General features: G+C 42.9%; 1 protein-coding gene and 1 pseudogene across 1 annotated transcript in view; both read left to right on the forward strand.

Moving 5' to 3' along the window:
* Positions 1 to 21,467, forward strand: part of DNAH8 (dynein axonemal heavy chain 8) — a 336,143-nt gene extending 314,676 nt beyond the window's left edge. Inside the window, exons 91-92 of the mRNA XM_044250418.1 lie at positions 18,303 to 18,424; positions 21,179 to 21,467. Coding sequence (XP_044106353.1) covers positions 18,303 to 18,424; positions 21,179 to 21,466 — 410 coding nt within the window. The 3' untranslated portion in view covers position 21,467. The remainder of the gene's footprint in view (positions 1 to 18,302; positions 18,425 to 21,178) is intronic.
* LOC122897430 lies at positions 1,206 to 1,326 on the forward strand (annotated as a pseudogene).
* Positions 21,468 to 22,797: the final 1,330 nt, after the last annotated feature.

Raw genomic sequence — 22,797 nt, forward strand, 5'->3', positions numbered from 1 at the left:
TATTAATGTGATGTATCACATTGATTGAATTGTGAATATTGAGTGATCTATGTATCCCAGGAATAATCCCACTTGATTGTGGTGAATGATTTTTTTTAATGTATTGTTGGATTAGGTTTGTTAGTATTTTATTGAGGATTTTTGCATCTGTGTTCATCAGAGGTATTGGCCTGTGGTTCTCTTTTTTTATGATGTCTTTATCTGGTTTTGGTATCGGGGTAATGCTGGCCTTGTAAAATAAATCTGGAAGTTTTCCTTCCCTTTCTATTTTTTGTAATAGTTTGAGAAAAATAGAGGTTTTTTGGACAATTTTAACATAATTTTTAAAAATATGTTATCTAGATAATGCTGAGTGAAATAAGTCAAGCAGAGAGAGTCAATTATCCTATGGTTTCACTTATTTGTGGAGCGTAACAAATAGCATGGAGGACAAGGGGAGATGGAGAGGAGAATGGAGTTGAGGGAAATTGGAAGGGGAGGTGAACCATGAGAACCTATGGACTCTGAAAAACAATCTGACGGTTTTGAAGGGGTGGGGGGTGGGAGGTTGAGGGAACCAGGTGGTGGGTATTGGAGAGGGCACGAATTGCATGGAGCACTGGGTGTGGTGCAAAAACAATGAATACTGTTACGCTGAAAATAAGTTTTTAAAAAAGTTTAAAAAAAATGTTTTCTTAGTCACCAAACATTAACTCTTCTTTAAATGTTTGGTAGAATTCACCTATGAAGGTTGTCAATTTCTTCCTGATTCAGTTTTGGAAGTTTATGGGTTTCCAGGAATGCATCCATTTTGTCTAGGTTCCTTAACTTATTGGCATGTAACTGTTGATAATAATTTCTGATGATTGTTTCTATTTCCTTGCTGTTAGTCATGATCTTTCCCTTTTCATTCATAATTTTATTAATTTGGGTCTTCTCTCTTTTCTTTTGGATTAGTTTGGCCAATGGTTTTTCAATCTTACTGATTCTTTCAAAAAACCAGCTTCTCGTTTCGTTGATATTTTCTACTGAATCTCTAGTTTCTATCCCATTGATCTCTGCTCTGATCTTGATTATTTTCCTTCTTGTGTGTGGGGTTGGCTTAATTTGTTGTTGATTCTCCAGTTCTTTAAGGTGTAAAGAGTAGAGAGCCCAGATATGGACCCTCAACTCTATGGTCAAATAGTCTTCGACAAAGCAGGAAAAATTATATAGTAGAAAAAAGAAGATTTGCACAGTGGCAGAATTGTAGCCAATGAGGTTTATCTGAGGTGCGATTATTGCTAATTGAAAAAAGACAGTCTCTTCAATAAATAGTGCTGGGAAAATTGGATAGCTATGTATAGAAGAATGAAACTCAACCATTCACTTACACCATATACAAAAATAAACTTGAAATGGATAAAAGACCTCAATGTGAGGCAGGAATCTATCAAAATCCTAGAGGAGAACATAGGCAGTAATCTCTTTGACATCGACCACAGCAACTTCTTTCAAGATATGTCTCCAAAGGCAAAGGAAACAAAAGTGAAAATGAACTTTTGGGATTTCATCAAGATCAAAAGCTTCTGCACAGCAAAGGAAATGGTCAACAAAACAAAGGGGCAACCCACAGGATAGGAGAAGATATTTGCAAATGACACTACAAAGGTCTGATATCCAAGATCTATAAAGACCTCCTCCAACTCAACAGACACAAAACAGATAATCACATCAAAAAATGGGCAGAAGACATGAACAGACACTTCTCCAAAGAAGACATACAACTGGCTAATAGACATATGAAAAAAAGTTCATCATCATTAGCCATCAGGGAGATTCAAATCAAAACTACACTGAGATACCGCCTTACCCCACTTAGAATGGCCAAAATTAACAAGACAGTAAACAACAAGTGTTGGAGAGGATGTGGAGAAAGGGGAAACCTCTTACACTGTTGGTGGGAATGCAAGTTGGTGCAGCCACTTTGGAAAACTGTGGAGACACCTTAAGAAATTAAAACAAACTGAAGGTTTAGGAGGGGAGAGGGCAGGGGGTTGGGTAAGCCTGGTGGTGAGTATTATGGAGGGCATGTATTGCATGGAACCCTGGGTGTGGTGCATAAACAATGGATTCTGGAACATTGAAAAGAAATAAAAAAAAAAAAAAGAAAGAAAGAAAATTTAGAGCTTCCCTATGACCCTGCAATTGCACTACTGGGTATTTACCCCAAAGATGCAGATGGAGTGAAAAAAAGGGCCATCTATACCCCAATGTTCATAGCAGCATGGCCACAATTGCCAGACTGTGGAAAGAACCAAGACGCCCTTCATCAGACGAATGGATAAAGAAGATATTGTCCATATATACAATAGAGTATTATGCCTCCATCAGAAAGGATAAATACCCAACTTTTGTATCAACATGGACAGAACTGGAAGAGATTATGCTGAATGAAATACATCAAGCAGAGAGAGTCAATTATCATGTGGTTTCACTTACTTGTGGAGCATAAGGAATAACACAGAGGACATGGGGAGATGGAGAGAAGTGAGTTGGGGGAAATTGGAAGGGAGACAAACCATGAGAGACTGTGGACTCTGAGAAATAAACTGAGGATTTTGGAGGGGAGGAGGTGGGAGTTTGGTGAGCCTGGTGGTGGGTATTATGGAGGACAGGTATTGCATGGAGCACTGGATGTGGTGCATAAACAATGAATTTTGGAACACTAAAAAAAAAACTAAATTAAAAACAAAAAAGAATTCACCTATGAATCCATCTGGTCCTAGATTTGTGTTTATTGGGAGTTTTTGGTTATTGATTCAATATCTTTGCTGGATATCTGTCTATTCAAATATTCTATTTCTTCCTGTTTCAGTTTTGGTATTTTATATGTTTCTAGGAATTTATCCATTTCTTATATCCTGTCCAATGTGTAGGCATATAATTTTTCATCATATTCTTTTCTAGTTGTTTGTATTTCTGTAATGTTGGTTATTACTTCTCTTTCATTTGTGACTTTATTTATTTGGGTCCCTTTTCTTTTTGATAAGTCTGGCTAGAGGTTTATCAGTTTTATTAATTTTTTCCAAGGAACCAGCTCCTGGTTTCATTGATCTGTTCTATTGTTTCTTTAGTTTGTATATCATTTATTTCTGCTCTAATCTTTATTATTTCCTTCCTTCTGCTGGCTTAAGGTTTATTTGTTGCTATTATCCTAGCTCCTCTAGGTACAAGGTTAGGTTGTTTTTTTGAGACTTTTCTTGCTTCTTGAGCTAGGCATTTATTATTAATACGTCCCTCTTAGAACCACTTTTGCTGTATCCCAATGGTTTGGGACCATTGTGTTTTCACTTTTATGTGTTTCCATGTATTTTTTAAATTTCTTGTTTGATTTCATGGTTGGCTGATTCGTTGTTTAGTTGCATGTTATTTATCCTCCATGTATTTGGGGTCTTTCCAGATTTTTTTCTTGTGGTTGACTTCTGGTTTCATAGCTACTTGAGGTAATTCCTGGCCAAAATAAAGTGATGTTGGGTTCCTTACAGTTCAGCACCTTATAGCTCCACTAGTAATACAATCTAAGAAATATTCACATGTTCAAATTTAGGAAGCATTATTGCTACTCACAATATGGTTGACTCTCATAAAATATTAAGTGAAGAAAATAAAACAGAGCACATTACAGTGTGTTATACTGTATACATTATAGTCTATGTGTAATGTATGTATACTGTACAATTCCATTTCCACAATGAATCAAAACAGGCAAGACAGAAATCCATGGTGTTAAAAGTTAGACTAGTAGTTGCCCTTGAGACAGAGGGCAGTAATTGCAGAAGGGCACAAGGAGACTCCTAGAAGTCAAGGAATGTTCCATTTCTTGATCTAGATGTTGGTTACATGGCTATTCTCCTGTTGAAAATTCATCAAGCTGCTGTACACTTACAACTTGTGCAATTTTCTTTGTATAAATAAATAATAGTTCAAAAAATGGTACATCAGGGGCACCTGGGTGGCTCAGTGGGTTAAAGTCTCTGCCTTCAGCTCAGGTCATGATCTCAGGGTCCTGGGATCGAGCCCCACATCAGGCTCTCTGCTCAGCAGGGAGCCTGCTTCCTCCTCTCTCTCTGCCTGCCTCTCTGCCTACTTGTGATCTCTGTCAAGTAAATAAACAAAACCTTTTTTAAAAAATGGTACACCAGAATTGTTCTCCATACACATACATTTATTCACTTCATGCATTTTCAAATATCTAAACATTTTCTAAACTTAAACACTAACCATGGCTGTTTTTATGAGCTTACAAAACTATACACAGTGTACTATTATTTTAATAGGCTTTAGATTTGTAAAGGACAGCTCCTAGATTTCACTTATCTATTTTTCTCCCAGAATTTCCACTGAATTTGGGGAGGAAACATTTTTATTATGGTTCTAAGATTGTGAATCTACTTATGAATCTCTCTTTCCTCCTTACCAGCCCTCAATTTGAGTGAGTTGTCACCAGGTAATTCCTGGCTTGAGGGCCTGAAGAAATAACACTTAACTTAATTAGGGTTGTCTAACCATCTCCCATTTGCCAGCCCTTCCGTTAGGTGCTTTCAATGGAGAGAGATTTGAGACCCAATTCATCCCCTAAAGGAGCTCGTAATCTGATTGGTAAGACAGACCCATCAGCAACTTTAACATAATGCGATAAGTGCTCCACCCAAGTGAGAACTGAGTGCCACAGTAGTACAGAGGGCAGGGAGATGAATTCTGCCAAGGAGAAGAGCTTTATAAGACCAGAAGAGCTTTACACAGGAAGCACAGAGTAGGATTTGCAGGGACTCCAGAAAAGGGCATTCCAGCCAGAGGCTTGAGGAAAGAAGGACAACAGTATGGCCAGAGCTCAGGAAGAGGGAGCAGAGGAGGATGGCAGTGAGGCTGGAGTGCAGAGTCTTCCGGGGGAGGTGAGGCCACATCATAAAGGCAAGTGGAAGTCCACAGAGATCACAAGATAATCCCAGGAGAAGGTAGAGCGTAGGCTGGAATATGGAGGTCCAGAGCAATGAGACTTACCAAGTCCAAGGAAAAGAGCCTGGGATCTTAACCAGGTGAAGAGGAAGGGACAGATTTGATGGGGAGATTAAATGGGGGATCTTTGAGAGAACAGAGAGTGGCAATGGCTGAGATTGAAGGCCTGTTCTAGACAAGAAGCCTTGGAAGAGGGACAGGTTGAGAGGAAAACAAGAAACACTCGAATTGTCAGCTAGTGCTGGTAGGACATCCAGGAGGAGAGGCGTGTTGGCCAATTTGGAGTTCAGGAGATGGATAAGGATCAGTGATTTTTAAAAAGATGTGAGGTCATTAAGTACATTTTTGATATTCAGAAGCTGAAGAGAGAAGGGTTGGTTTATCCCTGGCTTTCCATAGATGCAGACAAATTAAGTCGTGTATCACAACACACAATCTCTTTCAATGATTGCTTTTTTCCCCATTAGAATTATGACTTAAGGGCACCTGGGTGGCTCAGTGGGTTAAGCCGCTGCCTTCGGCTGAGGTCATGATCTCAGGGTCCTGGGATCGAGTCCCGCATTGGGCTCTCTGCTCAGCAGGGAGCCTGCTTCTCTCTCTCTCTCTCTCTCTGCCTGCCTCTCCATCTACTTGTGATTTCTCTCTGTCAAATAAATAAATAAAATCTTTAAAAAAAAAAGAATTATGACTTAAAATAGCAAAGTATTAATACGAACTAACCTTTCATTGTTACTATTTCTTAAGACATGTTAACAAGCCAGAACATTTACAGAAATACAAATACAAACATCCATGTTTTCTCTCTTTGTTAATGATACTAATCCTTTCTCTACTCTTCATTTCTATTTTCAGCTTAAACTTTGATTTTTTTCTCTCATGACTCTCCATGTCTTAGAAAGCCCTGGACTTATTTAAGCATGTTACCTTTACACATAAGCATATCTATGATTGCTTTCTATTTATAGTATAGAAGAGCAGAGGTCAACTTTCTCTGCACACTAATCACTTGTCTACTTCCTTTTCCTTCTCTTGACATGAGAAATAATTTACTTTCTGCTCCATATTACCTGACCAAATCTGGAAAACATAAAGATTACACTAGCTGCATACATGTTCACAGGCAGTGTGCCAGCAGATAAAGTGTTTTCCAATTGGAAGCCTCTCTGGTCACTATTTGACCTCAATAATTGATTTCTCAGCACGACTAGATCTCCTGGGTTTTATATATTCTAATCCAGTCTCCTTTGATGAAATTTCTTTCTTTGGCTCCAGGTATTTAAGCAAATGGACTTTTTTAAATTAAAAAAAAAAAACATGTTTAAGTAAAACACAATGCAGTTTGGGTAGGCCATAGTTTAATCACAAATACATATAGTCAGAATCACCTAGGCTATAAGACATACAAAAAACATTTACATATATGACCATTTGTTTTATGCTCTTATAATATGGCATCCAGTAATGTCTGATGTATTTTTCCCATCATGCCTCTGGTGATTGCTCCTCGGGCCTAAGTGACTTAAGGACCCACATTGCCACAATGACAGGTGACAGGACTTGCGTCCCCCCCCCACAACACACAGTTTGTGCCTGAGCCGATGCTGTTGATAGCATTGCTCCTTTGCCTTATGGTGGCCTGATATTTTGTCAGTCTTACTTGAAGAGACCGCGTCTGCCAGCCGCCATGGAGTGGTATTTTCAGCCCCTTTCACAGTCGTTTCTTGTAGCAGTTGATGAGCTCAATCATGTGTCAGTTCGGTTTGATTATGAAAGTGGTCAAGTTCTCTCTATCCACGACCCCCATAACATTTGTTCGATGGCTCGGCTTTTGGCAGCACATGGATTTGCCTCCCAGTGGATTCTCAGGGCCAAGAGACCTTTGTGCTCCACTGGGGTTTCCCAGCAATCATTGGTACACATGTTCACATATTGTTTAAGATTGTGCTTCTCAGGATTCTTGAAGGGTTTGTTCGGTCACTGGTTCCTACAGGTGTATCTTTTCAGAGCATCATGTACACCTGATTGATTCTCATTTGTGTGTGTGTTTGTGTCTGTGTCAAAAGTGGGGACTATGAATTATGAGCTTGATTTCAAGTGGGTATTGACCACCTTGTAAAACCTCTTAATTGATGGCCATGGTTTACCATTTGATGTTAGGTATGACTCACAGGCACTGCTAGTGCAGAAGCTGAATGTAGTCTCCAGCCTCACACCTCTATAGGAAATTGAACCATGCAGTATCATTATTCTCCAAATATTTAACTCAGTCTGGAGCTTGATGCCAACTTGCATTAGTTTTTCTCTTTTCTCTTCAGTGTCTCAAAAAGCCACTCAGTCTGTCATAGCAGATATCAGTGACAACTTATATAGTGGTACAAATCAAGATTTTCAGAGAGGATTTTACTGAAGCAAGGGATACTTTTTGTCCTGTAATATTTTGATACAATAAAATCATCTACAATCTCTTGCCTGTGAATTTGTTTTCAGGCAACATCATCAACTAGCAGCACTCTCTGAATGCTTGTCTTATAGAAGCCTGTTATTTGTGGGGTGGAAAAGTACACCGAGAGTTAACAGAAGGAACTGGGAGATTTCTTCTAATCCCATAACAATCCTAAGCATGCCCCATGGCTACAGTTTTTGCAGAACCAGAACGGACTCTAACATCTGCAGGAAGCCAGGTAAACCTCAGGGTGCTAAACCTCTATCTGAGTGATAGTCCTTACTTGCTCTGTCCGCAGGCCACAGAATGATAAGAGGACTGGACATCTTAGAAATGCCTCCAGACTGAGTAACAACCCATCTTCCTTGCCTTCGTGTGGGAGGGGCTTAGGTGCACCTGGCTTCAGTCACAACCACATCCCTTATCATTCTAGTTTCTGTACATGTATATCTTCCTTACCAACAGTCTAATCACTTGTAATCTGGCCAGCCTCATCATTGCTCTCTCCAGGGCCACCAAATCTAGTGACCTCCTTGCCAACTTCATTCCCCTTAACTATACTAAAATGTCAGTTCTGGAAACTCTTTCACACTTTGGTTTTCATTTATTACCTTCCTTGTTTCTCCTTCTCCTTCTCCTAGGACTGCTTCTTGGTCTACTTTGTAGTCTCTTCTCTAGCAAGTTCTGCCCTTGGCCCTGGTATCTATGTGGATGACATCAGCCATTCTCACAGATGTAACTATTTATCCCTACTTTTGACTGACTTATCCAAAGTCCTGGTTTAAGATTCTGGTTCTTCACTTCCAACTGCCAATATAGAATATTCCATCCTCCTGTGAACCTTACCAATACTACCATCAAGTCACCTTCCTCCTAAGCCATCCTTACAAAGATTCTGCTACATTTGCTTGCATATCGCCATGTTCCAGATCACCCAGTTCTTGTGAATGGTCCTCTCACATGCAAAGATCTTGGAAGAGGGAAAACAAGAAAGCATAGTGTGGTAGCAGACAAGAGGGGGAAGTAGGAAGTAGTGACAGATGCTGCTAGAGGTCAAGTAAGATAGGACCAAAAGTGGTCAGATGACTTTATTGATAAGGAAACTGTTGGTAGAGAAAGTGTCAGTGGAGTGGATGGAGAAGTGGAGGAGTGAGACCTCAGGTGAGTGAGTGAGACAACAGGAAACGGAAAGACAGAGTATGGACAGGAAGGAAAACTGTCTTAATTTCTCAAGAAATTTGGCTTTGAAGAGGACAAGCAAGTTGGAGGAGTGGTTGTAAGAAGATAGGATTCTCTTTTTTTTTTTTCCTTTTAATGGTAGGAGAATCTTACATCTATTCAAATACATGTGGGAAGAAGCTGGGAGAGAGAGTAAGAAAAACAGAGAGTGCAAAGATAACAGAGAGGGGTTAAAGAGGCAAAGAGGGAATGGCTCCCAAGTGGAGGGACGCACTCCGAGCAGGTGGAGGGAAACCACACCCGCTGTAGTAAGAGTAATAAGGAAGGAAAGAGGGTAGGTGCAAGTGAGTTTGTCAGTTTGATGGCAAGAAGTTAAGGCACTTCCTGTCTGACACTTTCTATTTTCTCCTTGAAGAAGGAGGCAAAGTGATTTCAGGAGCAAGAAGGTGTCAGAAGACAGATTTAAGAAGAATGGCAGGTGTTTGAGAAAGTGGGCTACTGAGGGAGACAAGGAAATATTGCTGGGTGGTTTTGAGAATCCCATCAGGGCTAGTTGCAACTACGTAATTGTTTATTGTTCAGTGGCCTGGGATAGGCGTATGAAGGGGGGCATTTGGATTCACCTAGGGTTGAGGTTTTGCTGGGCAAGTGGTGGAAAGAATGGATCTAGATGCGCAGGAAAGAAGTAAAGGAAAGCTGGAGCTCAGGAGGTCTTCAGAAAAGATGAGTTTGGGGAATGGAGGGGCCAAGATTCTGAATGGAGGCTGAAGCAGCCCAGATGATGGAGGATGCTTAGCGAATGGGGGCAGACAGTATTTGGGGTATGTGGCCAGAGGATGTGCTTGTCAGAGCACCAGAGAGTCTCATAAAGGATGAAGGAAAAACTGGAAAGGACTGTGTTTTTAGAGTTGAGCAAGGCTCCAGTAAAAGGAAGAAGATGGAATGTCCTGTGCAGAGGTGGGAAAATGGGAGAGTCAGTTAACCATCGAACCACTCCCAAGGGAACACTGGAAGGGTTTGGCTGGGGCAGGGGAAAGGAAGCATAAAGTAGCACACAGAGAAGAGAGCACAGTTCAGGGAATTAACACTGTGGTGCATGGGGAATGGTGGATGAAGCAGAGGCCACCATTAGGCCCAGCTTTCCCGCTTGAACTCAGGTTCTGTTGGAGCCAACCATGTCCTGGATTAACAACATCCCGGAGAACACGTGTGCCTCAGGGGACTTTGGAAGGAGTCCGCTCGTACTACTGACAGCCTTCCTAATGTTTTGCTGGTACTGTGAGGCATTTCTGTTCCTACTTGTCAAATTTGTTCCTTAAAAAAATGTGGCTCACGGGGCACCTGGGTGGCTCAGTGGTTTAAGCCTCTGCCTTCAGCTTGGGTCATGATCTCAGGGTCCTGAGATTGAGCCCCACATCGGGCTCTCTGCTCAGTGGGGAGCCTGCTTCCCCCTCTCTCTCTACCTGCCTCTCTGCCTACTTGTGATCTCTCTCTATCAAATAAATAAATAAAAATCTTTAAAAAAAAAAAATGTGGGTCAGTGAACTGTCAGTAGCCCGCTGTGGAGATCTTTCTACAGAGCAGTGGCTCTCAGACCCGCCTCTCCAACTGAATGACCTGAGAGACATTTAATATATAGTAATGCCTAGAGCTCCAGACCAGTTATATTAGAATTGGTGAGGAGGCCTCTGGAGGAGGCCTCTGGAGTCTGTACAATTTGTTTCTTAAACACTCACCTGGGTCATTCTAATGTGTGAAGAAACCCGGCGTTAGACTTGCTACCCAGTGTGTGGTCTACCAGCCAATGGCGTCTGTATCACCTGGGAGCTTGAGAGAAACAGAGAACCTCAGGCCCCACTCTTATGACTACCTACGGAGTCATAATGTGTGTTTGATATGAGCTCCTTCCCCAGCAGATACCTATGAAACATAAACGTTTGAGAAGCCCTGCCTTGAAACAATGCTGATGCCGGGGTCCCACCTCTAGATTCTGACTTCATTGATCTGGGCTGTGGCCCGGGAATCAGAAGTTTTAAGGCTTCCCAGATAGTTCTAATTTTCAGGCAGTTTTAAGATTCCTCACCTTACAGCATACAGCAAAGCATCAGGAGAGCTGCCTGGTGCCTTTTGATTCAACTGGGTGGATCAACCCCATCTTTGTTTAATGATTTCTGACCTTTATTTAACTTACTAATGAACTTCGTTTGCTTCTCATTTGGGGAAAAAACTGCCTGTCATACACTTGTGGCAGGAACATCATTTCTCCTCATCTTTGGAGATGCTACCAGGAGGCTTGGTAACTAATAAGACAGGAAATACTGCCCAACCTAAGGCCCATTACATAAGGACTGGCTCATTTATTAAAGAAAAAAATGGCTGATAGGACTGTCATTACAGAATACCAGCCTCCTCCTGATCAAACAGAGACAAGCAACCTTCCCGATTAATTGTTTCTTTCCGCTTTTCTTAAGCCTTGTTTGAAGTGACACTTGAACTCTACAGCTTTCTTTAAGCCGACTGACTACACACGTCAAACAATAGTAATTAGTTTGCTGAAATGTTGGGTTACTACTGTTATAGGAATTAAGACATAACAAGTGTTACTTTAGACCTGAATTTCCAAAGTATAACCCCAGCTTAACAGTGAATTTTTTAAAGAACATACTTGACAAGTGTTTTAAGATTTCATTGTGCTGTATGAGTTTGAGGGGAAAAAAAATTTTTTTTTTCAAAACATCTCATTTGGACTGCATACAACTCAGATGTTTGAATAGTCAAATCAACCATTTCCATGTGGGTGGTTATAGCTCATGAACAGAAGGTTATTATTGGTTAAGACTTTCCCCAACTCGCTTCAGAGTCAAACATATGAATGCATGAATCACTTTTCTAGCACTGATGATTGAAATTTTGTTTAAGAATTATTAGAACTAAATTGGTGCCAAGACAAAAGTACTGCTTTTCAAGTTTTTATAAAGAAAAATGTATCAATAGTCTTTTAAAATTATACAGGCTTCAGAAAACACAGATTTTTATTCCATTAGCCTTGATATTAGTCGACAAGAAAGATGGTCATTCATTTTTTTAAATTCAATAATGAACATTTCAGTGGACTTACTGCAGTTTGAATTCCACAAGATCATGTTTTTCTTTTTAGGAAGCCAAAGCAAAACTATGAAGACTTGAAAAATTATGTGTCTTCTCCATGTTCTCTGGGTGAGAATGGCCCACGGAATAGTTCCCCTACCCTCCACTTTCAGGCCTCAACTACATATATTTAACCTTTTCCTTTCTTAACAGTTCAAGATAATCTGTATTCCAGATCCCATCTACCAGCATACTAAGGGTGTTGCCTAAATCAGGAGGGGTACTGTTCACATAAACTAGACAACATCCTGCATACTCCCCAGTAGGGAGGAGATGAGATGCTCTCACCCTAATGGCATTCGAGATTTTTAGAGCTTTCTTACAATGACAGAAGTCTTCAAAGCAGGTGTGTTACATGAGTGAGAATCCCACTCATGTATCATCTGGCACCTATGTCATTGTCCTGAATGCCATATGGAGAGAGGTTAAATTTACAATTTAGTTAGAATTTAAAATATTAGAGAAAAATTCAATTATTCAATTTGTGCAGATGGATGGTTAAGACCAAGACTCGTGTCTTATGCATTATGACCTTGTAGATTCATAGATCAGGGATAAATTTTTAAAATATCACAAAATAGGGTCAATTGAATTCCAACTATTCTACTTGGATACACAACATCTAATATGCCACATGGAGGTATGCTTAGTGTTGAATGATGAAAATAGGACTTGCAAGAAAGAATTGTTTATTATTGTTGTGGTCACTGTTTGGTTTATAGCTTCCTGGGGAGCTTTCCAGGTGTAATCTGAAAACAATCCCCTTATGCAGAAGGCAGGGAGAGACTGAAAGAAGAGGCAGGCCCCTCCAGATTGGTAGGTGGCAGGTTTTATAAGTAAGGGCACTTACTTGTAAGAGAGACTTATCTTGGGTGGCCACGAGCTATTCAGATCTCTGTACCCACACACCAAATATTTAAAGTTTACACAGAGGACTTAACTGGGTCCAATCATGTATATCCTCCAGACGGCCTCAACAGCACATTATTAGCTCAAGGCTATGTCCTTAGGGCAGCCTCTGGTAGTAGGAAAGGCAGGTGGAACACACATTTCAAGGACAGAGAAGGTGGGGAGGAGCCTCCAATTGCCCAGGTGAAGCTCATGGGTCAGCCTGTGGCCATGTCCTCTTGATGACCTTCCCCAACACTTGACGACCAGCTCCTACAATCTCTTGGGCCCCCCTCTTCTGCAACGAGACCTGAGCCATCAGCAAGGGGTTTCACTGGCATAGAGGAGGCTCTTGGGGCAGCCACTGGCTACACCACAGGCAGATGCCACAACAAAAGTATGGATACATGTAAGAGAAAACACAGATTAAGACAATGATTCCAAAATGAGTCAAAATTTTCTCCAACAAGTCCTCCGTGGTTCAAACTACTGATTTACTAAGTCCCCTGGGCTGGGAGTTGGATTACCCAGGCCATTCACTGATCTCCTCGTGTGATTTAATAAAGATGATGCATTAGCAGATTCGTCAGGAATGAACACACAGCATTCTTTTTATATAATGGCAGAGATGCCTCCTTGCAAGGCAGTAATAATGTCTAAGGCCATCCTATGTTGGGATAGTTTTTCTCAGTAGAGACATTTCAGTGTTTGGTAAGGACATGCTCTGTTGGCTGTCATTCCAGGCTTGCTGAATGGATTTAGTAAGGGCTTCTGTGTGTGTAAGAACATCCTCCAGGCCAATGGACAGACAAAGACTGTGGCCAAAGGATTGTACCACGGGAAAACTACATACCGACCTGACCTTGAGGAGAGGGAAACTGGCAGTTTTAGGAACTTGACCTGGTTGCACATACCATCCATGTTGATGCAGGGAGGCAGCCCTGTCAGGCGTGAACTGATGGACTGGGGGTGAGATATGTCAGACTCCACCCTCTCCCCTCTTTCAGTGGTGCATCTTCCATTTCAGGCATAGTACATTTCAATGGGTCTGGCTTGCAGCAGGACAGTGGGATCCCAGTGAAGATTGAGTAGCTCCCCCTTAGCCAGGGGTGCGAAGTAATACCCATCCCAGCAGGACATCCCATTGCAATTTCCAGTAGGTAATTCCTTTCCTAGGCATAGTGGGGGTTGGTGTTCTCAGCAGCATAGCATGTTGATCTGGGGCAATGGCTGTTTCCTGCAGTTTCCATACCTGTATGGGATTAGGGACCTCAGCAGGGGTCCCCAGTCTGGCATATGAGGCAACAGGCCTTACTAGTTGTCATTCAAGTGTAGTGTATTAAAGCCTGAGACTACCGTATCTCATTGGGCTAAGGTGGCTTTACCTATTTCTAATTTAATCTGCTGCTTTCATATCCCAATTGTCCTTTCACAGTGCACCCCCCTACCCCCTGCTACTACTTGCAGGCTGTAGGGGAGATGGAGCTGCCATGCCATGTCATGTGATATTGCCCAATCCTGTACATCATGACCTTTGGCGTGTGATCCCTGATCAGTGTCTTAGTCAATGAAGGTATCCATACATGCTGCTTAGCTTCTCTAGTCCCCTAATGGTGGTTGCCTGCTTTGTGTGGTGACAGGGGAAAGCTTGGCTTAGACCAGATGTGGTATCTACACAAATGAAGGCATATTTAGAATCTTCACTCAGAGGGAGGCCCCAATATAATCAATTTTTCAATCTCTTACTGGTTGGGAACTCTGGTGGATGGCCCCAGACTCCTTTAGAAGTTACCTTGGGCATTGTTTAGAACACACAGGACATGTTGTTACTGCCTTAACCAAGCCACCGTATTTCGAGGGCAATCTGGCCGCCATCTTTGGCAATATGCCATCCCACCTCAATGCAATGGCAGTTGCTCTTCCCATGTACTCAACCTGCTCTATCTACTGAAGGGCCAATCGCTAGGGCTTGTACCTGACCTAGAACTTCAGCTTTTTGATTGACAGTGGGTGTCAGTGCCTTATGAGCCAGGATGTGGAAGACGGTGAGGATGGCCCCAGGCTCTGGCAGGTGAACCAAAATGGTGCCCCCATACATCTTAACCCCACAATGACCTACTCATTATCGTTCACCCCTTGGCTTCCCATTGTCCAAGCAATAGAGTTAATCCCTTTAGAACAGCCCAAGTGTTGGGCCACCTGGGTGGCTCAGCCAGTTAAGCCTCCCACTCTCAGTTTTCACTCAGGTCATCACCATCTCAGGGTCATGGGGTCGAGCCCCGCATTGGGCTCTGTGTTCAGCACAGAGTATGCTGGAGGTTATCTCCTTCTCCCTCCCCTTCTGCTCTCCCCTCTGCTCCGCCCTCTGCTTTTCCCCTTACTCACAGGCTCTCCCTCTCTAAAATAAATAAAATCTTAAAGAGAGAGAGAGCGAAAAAAAGAACAGCCCAAGTGTCAGTGCAAAAGGTTAAAGGTTAGGGCTCATAAGCGATGACCAGCTAGACCACTCTGAGCTCAGCCTCTGCTGCGTGAGAGGCTTTAGTTGTAGAAGCTCTGTCCCCAGCCCTCCTGGAGTCACAGACATATCTAACTCAAGTGGTAGCACTGGTTAGGAGCTTCACTGGTACTTTTGTCTTCTCAGAGGTGGCTCACTGCTCTGATTCCCAGTCCCACACATGCCCCTTCTTTGCCAGGCAGTATAAGGGACAGAGGCATTGGCTAGGCGGGGAATATAAGTCCTCCAAACCCCCGAATCTTCACAAAGCCTTGTACCTCTTTCACATTCTCAGGGGTTGCGTGAGCTTGCCCTTATCAATCACAGCTTTGGGGCAAGATGCTGCTTACCCCACCAAATGACTCCCACAATCTTACAGCAGTGCTTTGGCTTTTATTTTCTGTGGGTTCACTGCTCACCTTCACCCCCAGATGTTCCAACAAAGCCTGCAGAGTGTCTTGCCACAGAGGCAAGTCTTCACATGTTAACATTCTGTCATCAGTATAACGGGCCCATTTTACCAATGTGGAAGGAGGACAGGGACAGGTTGTGGACTTCCATTCCGTGACATATGGTGGGGCTGTGCAGGACACCTCAGGGAAGCACTAGAAAGGTCCATTGCTGCCTCTCCCACGTGGAGACAAATTTGATCCTGTGACCCAGTGGCTAGAGGTCTATTGAGAAAAGCATTTGCTACATCCAGCACAACAGAGTCAATGCCTAAGAACATGACCAAGGTATCTAAGATGATGGCAATGTGGGGCCCAGCCACATATTGAACACTACCTTGTATGATTTGGGGGTAGGTCCACTGTCATCTGCCACAAGTCACCTGGCTTTTTTTACCTGTCAGACCATGCTGGTGAGAGCACTGTGGGCAGGGCACACAGTACCCACTTGGGGAAGTTCTTGCATAGTTTGTCCTATCTCCTTCTGCACCCCCAGGCGGCTGATACTGTTTAACAGCTATCCCTCTTCATGGGGGAAGCAGCCTTATGGGTTCCCAGTTGGCATTTTCCCCCAGCGCTGCTTTGATTACTGCAACCTGGAAGCAGAATTTACCAATAGAGCTTTGCAGAGTTTGACCTTGTAAGATATCAGTGTACACCATATTTTCTGGTACTGGAGAGAAAAACAAAACAAACAAAAAACCTCACATTTTGGGAGAGTAGAATGCCAATTTGCAGGGTCCAAAGGATCTTCCTAGTCATAATTGTGTGCCCTCCATAATCATCAATGACACTGACGGGGCCAGGAAACTTCTGAGGGTTACCATATGGTAGAGTAACTTCAGCTCTGGTACTCTCTGGTATCCACCAGAGCCAACACTTTTGGTTTTTCCTCAGGAACTGTTGAGTTGTGAGCTCAACATGAGTCTTCTGATTATCTCAATGGTCCTCACCCAACGCACTCTTGGACCGCATCAAAAATACCCTGGGCATAGGAGGCACCCACCCCAATAAGACTGTACCCTGGAAGCCTACAATCAGCTACTCCGGTTGTAGATTAATTTCATCCTTTTAGATTAACGCAAGGGCTCTTCTTTAGCGTGCAAATCCTGTTTTAGAGAACACTCTGAGTATACCTTATATGATGCAAATATAATCAAATCAAATCATTTGCCTACTCCAAATATTCAGTGGCTTCCCGTAGCCACGAAATCAAGTCCAAACCCTTACCCTGAAAAGTCCCGCCTCTACCTTTGTTCTAACCTTATCTGCCAGCATTGCCTCACCTTTCACCCAGACCTCCATGGTTTTTTTGCACACGCTGTTTCTCTAACTGGAATTGTCCCATCTGGCAAACTCCTATGTATCTTGCAAGAGTTACCTTCAATTTCACCTTCTCAATTCAGCCTGCTTTGAGCAGTCTTCCTCAGTGGAAGACTTCATTGTATCCACACCTCTGCTCATAACATTGTGTTATATGTCCTGCCTTCCTTCACACTCCTTCTAGACCAAATTCCTGGAATGCAGGGTCCATGGATGGCCTTTTCATCTTTGTGGTCATCCTACTTAGAGTGGTGCCTGGTCCATACTGGCCATGCCTGAGAAGTTTAACAAACGAATGAATGAATGAGTGAATGAATGAATGAGTGAATGAAAGAATGAATGAGTGAATGAAGGTGTGTCTCCCCAGCTGTCTAATTTAATAACTAAAAAGGGACTGGGGAACCAGAAGAACTTGATTATCTCATTCAGCAAGGCTAGAGCCCTGTTCTTTCTTTCCAGCTTTGAGGGATAGTAACTCAGTGTGCTGCAACTTTTTCTCTTTCCTCCGATCCCAGCCTGACTTGATATAATATTCTCACTGATGTGCTGCTATGTACATAATAGTTCTCAGATCTCACTGGGAGTAGCGGGGACATACATATATCCCAAAATTTACTCATGATTATGAGTCAAGAGTTTCATGATTTTCACTATTAACATGGGAGCCAAATGTAATATAGAGGTCACAGATAAATCTTCCTAAGGTTTGAAGTCCATTTGAAGTTTAGGGCTTAGTTTCTAAAATAATTGCTACTCTTGAAGACTTCTCTTATTGAATTGAATAGCATGGTTTGCAAATATTAAGTGTAAAGAAAGGCCACAGTATCTGGAGCCATGTATTGCCTTAAAATAACTGTATTATGCCCATTAAAACACATACCTTTCCTTTGCGGTGTGATTGCATGTTTGATCAAATTGAAAGTTGGGTTTTCTATTTTGGCATTATGCCTTGTTTCCCTAGACAAAATGAAATTGTTCCATTATAGCAAATAGAAGCTTGATAATGGCTTGATTCGAGTTTTCGTTGGAATGCTGATCTCAGAATATTTACCATTCCAGTCTTGTTCCTAAATAGCGTGTTTTCAAATAGAGACTCTGAGCCCAGCCTGGGTTACAATCTTTAGACACGCTAGTGGTTGAAACCCCAGGGGAGAATTTCAAACCAAGGTTCTGGTTGAGGCGGTTGGGGTGCTGCTTTCCTGCTGTCACCCAGCAAGGAATCCCCAGCTCGTTGAAGATCCCCTTAGAAACAAAACACTGGAAGAAATGTGCCCCCCATGTTCAATCTCAACTTCTCCGGGGAGGACGGACATTCGGAGATGGGTAAGCAACTCGTACTTGGCACTACTCACTTCCTTTTTCTCGGGTTGACCTCACCAAGACCTTGGGATCTTTTTTTCAGGCTTCCTCACAGCAATGAGGCAAGAAGTGACCCGTGCCCACAAAGGCTGGGCCCTGGACTCCGTGACCATCCACAACGAAGTTCTGCGGCAGACCAAGGAGGAAATTACATTGCCCCCTATGGTAGGCACCCCTGAGCTAGAGTAGGGACAGTTCTGGAACCAGGGTTGAAAGCTCAAATTCCACTTGACACTGACCTCTGAGTGCCTCCGTTACAGCCATTGGCTTTGTGGCTGGCGTCCTTACCGGGAGACTTCAGTGCTGAAGCCTCCTCCGTTTGCTGGAGTGGGAATTAATGACAAGTGTTGGAACTCCTCAGACAGCATATCTTTATAATTTCAAGTTACCCTTGTGTTTGCTAAAATGCGGTTTTCCACATGTCTCTGGCTCCTGCTGTGGGTTGCTCACAGACCCCAGGAGTGTCAGGGCAGGGGTGGAGACCAACAGGACCTGCAGTCCTGAGTTCTTGGGCCAGTTCCAGCAGCATCCTGCTAGCTCTGGGACTGGACACCTGGAGGCAGAAGGGAGGGGGGGCCCCAAGGTAAGCAGATGCCATTGGGAGCCATTGTTTGGATGTTGACCTGCTCTGTGAACTTGGGCAAGTTCTTTAACTTTTTAAGCCTCAACTTCCTCATCTGTGAAAAAAGGGTGATGATTCAGCCTTATGAAAGACGGTTGTGAGAATCAACTGGAATCATTTAGGACTCCATATAGGTACTCAGTACATCAGCCTCACTTTCCCTTTCTCTGATTTTAATTCCCTCAATTGTCAAGGAAGAGGACTGGGCCAGGTGAATTCCAAGCTCTGGCCCTTTCTGCCACGTCAAGCAAGGGTCACCTTTCTTCCAGTGTCCAATAGCCTAGTCCTCATTTCTGTCTGCCACTCTGCCAGAAGCATACTTAACCTCCACATTTCCACTAGCAGCCTCTCCATTCAAGGCAACCATAGGCTATTTCATTCATTCAGAATTCAGAATTCTTCTAGAAATTCCCCATTATGCAACTCCAAAGTCATTTCTACGTTTGTAGGTGTTTGTTAGAGCAGCACCCCATTTCCTGGCACCAAGATAGGTACTCATTTCCTAAGGCCACTGCCACCAAGTACCACAAACTTTGTATAAAATTTATTTCCTCAGAGGGGAGGAGACCAGGATTCTGAAATCAAGGTATTGGCAGAGTTGGTTTCTTCTGAAGGCTCAGGGCAGAGGGGGAGGAATCCATTCCACCTCTCTCTCTCAGCGTCTGATGGTGGCTGTAGTCCTGGGTGTTCCTTGGCTTATAGCCTCTGCCTCCATCATCACATGACCTTCTCTCTCTATCTTCATGTTCCCTCCTTTTCTCATAAGAATGTCCTCTTCTCACAAGAACGTCGGTCATATTGGGTTTAAAGCCTACTTTAATCCAATATGATTTAATTAATTCCATCTGCAAAGGCCCTATTTCCACGTGCTCACATTCAGAGGTTCTTAGTAGACATGAATGGGGGGGCACTCTTCAGCCCGCTACACCTTCTAACTATGACTTTGTAAAGTTCTGAGATGAAAAGGAACCTAAAAGGGGTACAGTTTACTGTCAGATGATACCTAAATGGTTGTGTCATTTGTGCAGTAATTGTCACCCACCGGCAATGATGGTAACCGTATGTCCTGATTTTCTGGGATTTCTCCTGGTCTTACTGTCAAACCATGTACTTTAGGTTTGGGTTTAAAAATATGGTCCTCGTACTCTTAGCTCACTTGAGGGAATTCCGGAAAACACTTTGCAATTAATCTCACTCTCTTTTATTAAAATCTACATTTGCTTCCCCTTACCTATGCCTCATTGGAAAGGAAAAACGGTCACCATCTTCTACATAGATATATCTTACGGGTTTATGTGATTTTCAGTCTCCCCATGATTCCCTCTAGTCTTTCTTTTCTTACTGAAAACATGTTCTATGGCTCCCCATGGCCTACAAGGCAAAGTTCAAACTCTTCAGTTTGGCTTCTAGACTTTTCCACGGTCAAGCCCTACTTATTTTATAACCCCTGAACCCTCTGCTAAATAAATTGCTTGGGCTTTCCACCCATCCCACCTATCTTTGTACTATTGCTGCTGCCTGGATGTTTGCCCTCTGTCCTCTACCTTCCCCAAAGCAGCCCACTCTTCAAAGATGTCTTCTCCACAAAGACCCCCAAGGGCTCCAGCCCAGCTGCTCACCAGGCAGCCCTCTAACAAGTGTGTGCTGGTATTCAATTCATGTCTTTTCCCCCGATTTAATGGTGAAGCCATCAAGGGCAGCGTTGCTTTGCATCAAAGAGAAAGGGGATGACAGGCAGCCACTGTCGAACTAATCCACCCAGTCCCTGTCTATTATGCCCATGCTAGCTCTACCACACCTGGCCTCTGGGGGCGCTCTGACTCTCCCACTCGCTGGGCCTGGCTGTGCAAACCTCACTCTCTCCTGTGACTGAGAGGTTAGAGCGGCAGGTTGGCTTGGCCAGCACAGGCTTACATCCTGTGCTCCAGCTCCAAATCGCATTCCTTGTTCTGACCCTATGCTGACTCAGACCAGATCTCTCGAGACTTAGCTCCTTACAGAGGTGATTTAGTTCTGCTGGCTAAGTCTGTTGACCCCAGCAGCTATCCCTATGCTCAAACAAGCAATAACAGGAACATGTCTGCAACCCTTAAGGCCTCAAGATAGGCCCAAGGGGAAAACTGGGCTCAGTATTTTGCTCATGCAATGAGCCCAGTGCTGTTTTATTTTTTTGGTGGTGTTTTAAGATTGGTGTATGTCTTCTTTCTAAACTGACAACCCCTATTACAGTAATGAATGTTCATCTCATAGCACCTAGTTTTTCAAAAATCGTATTACCTTATGCTTGACTCTTCCAGGAAGGCGTGTATATTTATGGGCTGTATATGGACGGAGCAGCCTGGGACAGACGGAACGGGAAGCTTACAGAATCCACCCCCAAGGTGCTCTTCACACAGCTGCCTGTGCTACACATCTTTGCCGTTAATTCCACCGCGCCCAAGGACCCTAAGCTGTATGTGTGTCCTATTTACAAGAAACCCAGGCGTACTGACTTGACCTTCATCACTGTGGTGTATTTGCGAACAGTTTTGTCCCCAGATCACTGGATCCTGAGAGGAGTAGCTCTTTTGTGTGACATCAAGTAAATTCATTTCTCCTTGCTGAGGGCGCTAGAGCCAGAGCCAGCCAGGGCTAATGAAAGCCTTGGTGATGTGTGTCTTTTCTCCTCGGTAATTGCTTGATTGCTCTTTTTAAATTAAAAAGTTGATATTCTGCAATCATTCGTGTGTGTGTGTGTTTCCCCTCATATCAATATTAAAAATAAAAAGCCAGTTCTAAAGTAATGCATTTCAGCCCAGGAAATCATATTCCCATTATAATTATTTGTTTAGATAAAGTCCCATCTTCATATCAGAACACTGGAAAGTTTGAATTTCTTTAAAAATCTAAAACAAAGTATGATTTTTGTTGCATTCTAAAAGAGGCTTAATAGATGTGGGCTTTTCAAATGAAAACCACATTTCCCTAGAAGAAAATCTACCCCTGTGTGTGTTTATGCTTATGTGCTGTTCTTTGCTTATTGGGGTTTGGCCTTGTCTCTGTGCTTGTGAAATGGAAACTGAAGGGGTTCAGTCAGTACCCCTTAGGAGTTACAGCTATGTGGTGTGATGTGTTTGAGACAGCAAATCCACAGGGATGGCTGCTCTTGTCATTTATTTTAATTTTATTTAATATTATTTAATTAATTTATTTATTTTTGATGTGCTTTTGAGGCCCAGAGAACTCTGAGTCTCCAGCTCCTACTGCCCACCCCCCAACCCCAACTCTGCAGGAGATAATGGAGCACACATTTCTAGGCAGCAAATGGAGAAGGAAAAACAAACTCCATCAAATGAAATTAGGTTACATGCCGAATGCCTTAAAAAGCAGTGTCTTTAAAAAGTGAAGCTATTTCTTATGCTATAGCTGGTCTGAAACTCAGTATGAACCTTTATTTCCTGCTAAAGGAAATTGTCAATTTAACTAAACAGATGGAGTCCCACATTGAATGTTCATGCAGCTTCAGGGTAGTGAAGTGTTTCTTCTGGCCTTTCCGTCTAGAATGCTCTTGCTCGCCCTCGGCTAAACTCACCAGCTTCATTCCCCGTCTGTTCTGAAGGAAGGCCACATTTCATGTAGCCTTGTTCTCCTCCCATTCTTCTGTCGCTCCGATCAGAGATGCCAATGAGAAACCAACAAGATGGTCAAGCAATAGCCCAGGCAAGGTGTCCAGGGAAGACCCCAGAAAAAAATTCCCCCATAGTCTAGAGTACTTCCAAATAGTAGAAAATATATTATGAAATGTACCTTGTAGGAGTGACCTCACTTATGGTCTGAGACTGGTTCAATGTCCTAGCCGTAGAACTTTCCGGGGCAGTTTAGAAAACTAAAGAAACCAACCTCCCAGCCCAAATGTGTTTTGGCATTTCCCTTGGTC

Source organism: Neovison vison, chromosome 1 (genome assembly GCF_020171115.1).
Source record: "Neovison vison isolate M4711 chromosome 1, ASM_NN_V1, whole genome shotgun sequence".
Classification (NCBI taxonomy): Eukaryota; Metazoa; Chordata; class Mammalia; order Carnivora; family Mustelidae; genus Neogale; species Neogale vison.